Raw genomic sequence first — 5,779 nt, 5'->3', positions numbered from 1 at the left:
CGCGTGCACATTTTCCCACGCTTTGTGTCGGCTACGTGTAATAGACCAATTCGGCTAACTCATTGTTGTACCCAATTCAAATCTCTAGGGGTTAAGATGCTTTGTGTATTGCATTTGCATGATAATGTAGCATTCACATTTAAATGATATGGTAATACTTGGAACAAAACGTTTTATTCCCAAAAGATTTGAATTGGGTACAACACTGAGTTAGCCGAATTGGTCTATTACTTCGAGTCTTGATTGGTTTACTGGATTGTCTCCGACCTTTTTGATTGGCCAAAGTAATTACTTTGGTTTTGGTTTTACGGCACTCAATTGAAAACTGCTCTAAAGTACAAAATTTCTTGTACTAATTGCAATAATTCAATTCCATACCAAACAATTTTATTTCTGTTAAATTCAGTTTTTCAAAAGAACAAGTATTCGAATTAGATCTGGAATTTCCGGTGGACTCGTCAGATATCTCTGTTGACTTGAATATTCAAGTCCACTTTCATTTTTTTTTATTTTATCTTTTGATGCGGCCGCCTAAAAGATTAATTCTTACAACTAAGATTGTTCCTCAATAAACTTGCCGTTACATAGCAATAGATTTACTTCGCCAATAACAATATTAAATATCTACTTTAATAATATCTACAACTCTTGGATAACAATATTATTATCAGTCAATAGTTCTCGTCTCTATATATATCGGTTTTATATTGTGTCATCACAATTTTGCATTTTGACAATTCCCGCATTTGAGGTCACTGGCCTACGACTGGCCATGGTCGAAACATTTCACGCCTTCTCCTTTTTTACTCAAAAGCAAACCCTAGTTGCAACTGCACATGAGATTTTTTGCTCGCACAGCTGATGCACGCCATGCGCGCGTAGGGGTGACATCTTGAAGGATGCGCAAGCCCTACGCCTCAAGAACGTGGCGATCGGTCATTGCACGAAGAGATTATTTTTTTTCTCAGTTGGAGTCATTCTCCTGGACGAAAGGAAGGAAATATGGAAAGAAAATATCAATGGTCCGCCTTATCGGTTTTCTGAGAAGAAAAACAGAGGACTTTATCACTAACTATTTCAAGAAATTTCTGTCGAGGGCGTTTTACGAGCCGATGTGTATGAAAAACTGACACAATCTCACGGCCTCGCATTGGTGGAGGGGATGCTTTTTCAAAGTCTCGTGAAACAAGTCTTTGCGACGTATTTAACTTTGGGGAATGTTTGCTTTTACTCCATCGGCTAAATACTCTTTAACAGCGTCGAAAATGCTTGAAAGAAGATCTCACGAAGTTGAAGTCGCCCCCACGATTTTTTCGCTAAACTTTAAACCCTTGCATGCCATTTTATCGCCTGTCGCGTTGCTATAGGTCATGAATGGTAACCTGCGATCTGCATGGCGTTCTTTCGCGCCCTCTCTAAAGAAAAGAACGCCTGATCGAAGGTTACACCTATGGTTACAAGCCAAGTTTTAATCGCGCCTTGGCGACATGACATCATCACCAGCATCATCTGCACGAGCAAAAATCCCTGATCTCTCAGTCGCGTAGCGGCCCTTACTGTTCTCATCTATGGTGCTCTGGAATTGGTTGTAATGAATGTCACTCAGTAAAAAAACCGCATCATCTAACCAACTGAATTCAACAACTAAAGTGAAATATTTTTTCGCCTACGAACACCTACACGATATATCATCTCTCTTGTCCCATGGACAGTCGGAATTTGTGTAAAAAAATAGAAAGAAACACTGTTTTAAAGCTAAGATGAAACAGTAAATAAGAATGCTGCGTTACAAGGACGCATTTCAGTCGTACGAAGAATTATTGTTAAATAAGCTAAAACGTATCATATTTAATTTTGCCGATTGACCGGCATAATAAAACCACCGCAATAAATAAGATGTGTTGCTTTTTGCATGCAACGAGTACCTTAACACGAAAAAGCCTACTAAAAGCTGTGAATTCTACAAAGGAACATTAAAAAACCAGGATGCGGTTTGTTTTCCCAGTTTAAGAAAGAGCCGACAAAGCCAAAAATTTGTCTTTACAAAGTTTTAACTATAGTCATTTACGTGGGAGGACAAGTTCATTGTGATAAAATAAGATCATAAATAAGTTCCTGTTTAGACGAGGAAAATTTCGAACAGGAGCTAATCTTTAAATAAGCCGCTTTCAGTTTCTAAATTAACATGGTTTTAGTAAGTCATAAAAAGACTACGAGAGGTAAGATTCGCTGAAAAAGTTGATTCCTCCCACATTTTAATTTCACTTAAAAGTCAGTCGAAGAATGACTAAACTATTTCACTTCTGTAGCAAATGACATTAATGGTATTTTAATGAAGCCATAAAATGAAATTTACCGATTTAAATGTGCAGCGATGATTTTCAACAGGAAGGAAATTTCTAAAAAACGAATATGGTTAGAGTTCCTTCCGCTGTTGATATTCAAATCATAGTAAAACCTTAAATTTTATCATCAAACTAGATGATGGCCAAATTCGTTGTACGAAAACAAGATCATAAATAAAATTTACTTCTTTAAATAACCAAGGAAAATCTTAAACAGGTATACTTAAGTCTATACGATATCCACAACAATTATTTTGGGCTAATGTAGAAGATTTTTATAAAGTCAGACCTTGAACTGAGGTGTTCTCCTTAGACATTTCTTTTGGAAATATCGCTTTGAAAAAAATTCTATTTGTTGGGTAGACAAATTGCAAACCGTAAGAAAACTCCGATGGGTCAGTCAAGGGAAATAATATTGTTATTTACTTCCATATCAGACCTCCCAGGAGTCATCAGACAAGTCTGTTGAGGTGCGTGCATACGCTGATCCTTGCATGTTTCCAACGCTCTCAGGCTCCTGGAAATGAAGCAGTTTGTAATGTATCTTAGCCAGTGCGGGCTACACATAGGTTCGGTGGGAAACTTAAATTTTACTTTTGCGAACGTACGCATAAGGGTTAAAACAAAGATTGGCACGCTCAACCCGTAGAGGAAAGACCAATAGGAGCCTGGAACCTCTTTACAACAGCGTCAGGGGTTTATATTGTACTTTTTCAGGAGCCCATTACCTGGAGCCTCCATCTTCCATATTAACCCTCTGACTCAACCCTTTCCCGTATCTTTCTATTTTTAGAAGTACCTCGCAGGGGGGCTTTACTGGGTGTTTTCACAATAGCCAATCATAAGAGACCTATGGTCAGCCATTTATTACGTAACATACGTATGTGAACCACTTCACGTATGTTCTTAGTCACATACGTCACATACGTCAAAATGTCGTAGTTATAAAAATAGAAAGATACGGGTTCAGGGTTGACTCAAGGGTACAATACAGATGGAAGCTCCGCGTAATGGGCTCCTGATTTTTTAAATTTCGATTTATTTATGTTGATGTAGTTTTGGCTTGGCGTGATGGGTTGAAAGTTGTCTATGTCTTTAGTTGTGTTGGGATAAATATCACCTAAAAACTGAGTCAATTTACCCAAATTGGCCTATTCGCGCCTAGTCCCCATAAGCGCCAGAGACCGGTTCCTGAAAGGTGTAATAACTCTATTCCAGGGATAAATGTACTGGAATAAGGCACATTTATCCCTGGATTATCCTTTTAGGAACCGGCCCCAGAAAAACAAGTTTTGCGGGAAAACAAACGATACACCAAATAGGCTAACCCAATGTTGTACCCAATTCAAGCCCTTTGGGAATAAAACGTTTTGTTTCAGGTACATGTATTTCCACATGATTTAAGATCATTTAAATGTGAATGCTGCATTACAATGCAAATACAATAAACAAAGAATCTTAACTCCGGGAGATTTGAATTGGGTAAAACATCGAGTTATCGAGTCAACTGATTTGGTCTATTCTCTACTTGCACAAATCCCATAATACATCTTTTTCACCCCTCCCCCCACAAAAAAATTTGCATAGGCATTGTTTTCGATTTCTCTTGGGACATTTTCATGTGTCAGGAAAAATTGAAAACAATGATTATGCAAAATTTTGGAGGGGTAAAAGAGGTGTATTATATGATTCGTGAAAGTAGGGTATTGTTTATTTTACTACAAAACTTGGTTTAAAAATAGACACTTTTCTGACGCTTATGTGTGTCTTTATTATTTTTTGTCATCTCTATTGTGACTTAATAGTTCATAGTTAATAAGTTAGTGATCCTGTATATTTTAACTCTAATTTTGTATCAACCGTCACGTCTGAAGATGAATGCAGAAGCATACGAAACGTCTAGTAAAAGATAATTTCAAATAATGCGTTTATATCTGATGCTTATAGCCGCTGTTTGTGCGTTATTTCTGATAAAACTGAGATGGCCAAAGAAAAAGAGTATTATCACTTAACCGCGGTAAGGCCTGAAAAAAGTCATTACCAGACTTCTGCGCCAACTAGCAGGACATGCTCTCGACTTCAAAAAGCCCTCTAAAACTACAACATTGGCTAAAATGGCAGCCGCCTAACAGGTCCTTTCAGAGATTTGGTTTCAAGACTCCGCATACCTTTGGATTTCCTGCAGTAGGCGGCGTCGCTTGTTGACAATCTTTATGCCACGAGTCAATCAACTCCCAGAACTTCCTTTGGTTAACAACAAAGTTATTATTCTGTAGAAAGAGAAAAAAAACGTGCGAAAATCCTGTCATGTGAAAAGAAGGATATAAAGTAGGGACAGATGGCTTAGCTCGGAATTGTGGACTCGAACTGCTGCTAGAAAATGCCTTGAAAGCTTGATATTTTTTCGTAAAAGAAGCGCACACCACAAAAAAATAACAAGGAGGAAAGGAAGAGCGTGATCTTTCACGGTTGAAATAACTCCACCTACCTCTTGCTGCAAAATCTTCATCTTTTTGTTTTGCTGCGCTACTCTTTCCCGGAGCTAAATTCAGAAAAAACAAATCAAGGCGCCAATTATTCCCGCTTTCATAGTTTCTTCCATGTTTTCCTCAGCTCAGGAATCTCTGCGATCTTATCAAAGAACTTTTACAAACCTATTTTCGTTGCATGCACCTTGTGCGAAGGAAAATGTGGAATTTTTTTTGCATTGAATGTAAACGGTAATAGCAGGGATATGAGCTCATAAAGCGGCTACAACTAGTCAATAAAAACTGCTGGAAATGCAACATCATAATTCATATGCCTCGATTATGATCGAATTAAATATGAAATGTGTTCACATCAAACTAATAGAGCGTTTTCAATTGAGTGTCGAAAGTAATTAGGGAATTGCTTTGGTTTTGCATTACTTCACTCAGTCATTGGTTCAAAGTTCTCGCGCCATTTTTTCAACCAATTAGAAGTGAAACCAAAACCAATCGTGGCTCGCGCGTGCACATTTTCCCGCGCTTTGTGTCGACTACGTGTAATTACTTCGAATTTTGATTGGTTTACTGGATTGTCTCCGTCCATTTTTGATTGGCCAAAGTAATTACTTTGGTTTTGGTTTTACGACACTCAATCGAAACTCGCTCTAACAACCTCAAGGGATAATTATAGTGCGTAATTGAACAGAATGGCGAACACGTGGTGGTATGAGCAGACGAAACTTCTAATCGCTTTATGGAGCGAAGATTTGGATTTGTCTTCTTCTATTCTGGGAAGCCATCCTTGGTTCTCTTCTCGCCTCAAGGATGGTGATGTAATAGCGCGAGCCACAAGATTCGGCGCCATTTTGTCTCACATTGCGAGGTTACCCTACCTATTGTCTTTGAATTCGCAGATGTGAACAGAACCATAATCGAATAAAATTGAATGGAGTATAATAGCCTGAA

The 5,779-nt window shown here is 38.2% G+C and overlaps 1 protein-coding gene across 3 annotated transcripts in view; it reads right to left on the bottom strand.

Annotated features, from left to right (window-relative positions):
• Positions 1 to 608: 608 nt before the first annotated feature.
• LOC137979751 (serine/threonine-protein kinase Nek9-like) overlaps positions 609 to 5,779 on the bottom strand; it is a 55,686-nt gene continuing 50,515 nt past the window's right edge. For all 3 annotated transcript variants that reach the window (XM_068827092.1, XM_068827094.1, XM_068827093.1), the window contains 3 exons: positions 4,834 to 4,887; positions 4,514 to 4,615; positions 609 to 2,862 (listed from right to left, as the gene is read on the bottom strand). In XM_068827092.1, coding sequence (XP_068683193.1) covers positions 2,779 to 2,862; positions 4,514 to 4,615; positions 4,834 to 4,887 — 240 coding nt within the window. In that variant the 3' untranslated portion in view covers positions 609 to 2,778. The remainder of the gene's footprint in view (positions 2,863 to 4,513; positions 4,616 to 4,833; positions 4,888 to 5,779) is intronic.

The sequence above is a fragment of the Montipora foliosa genome, chromosome 12, assembly GCF_036669935.1.
Source record: "Montipora foliosa isolate CH-2021 chromosome 12, ASM3666993v2, whole genome shotgun sequence".
NCBI lineage: Eukaryota > Metazoa > Cnidaria > Anthozoa > Scleractinia > Acroporidae > Montipora > Montipora foliosa.
Note: the sequence above shows the minus strand (reverse complement) of the source record. Positions and strands in the feature narration are given on the sequence as shown.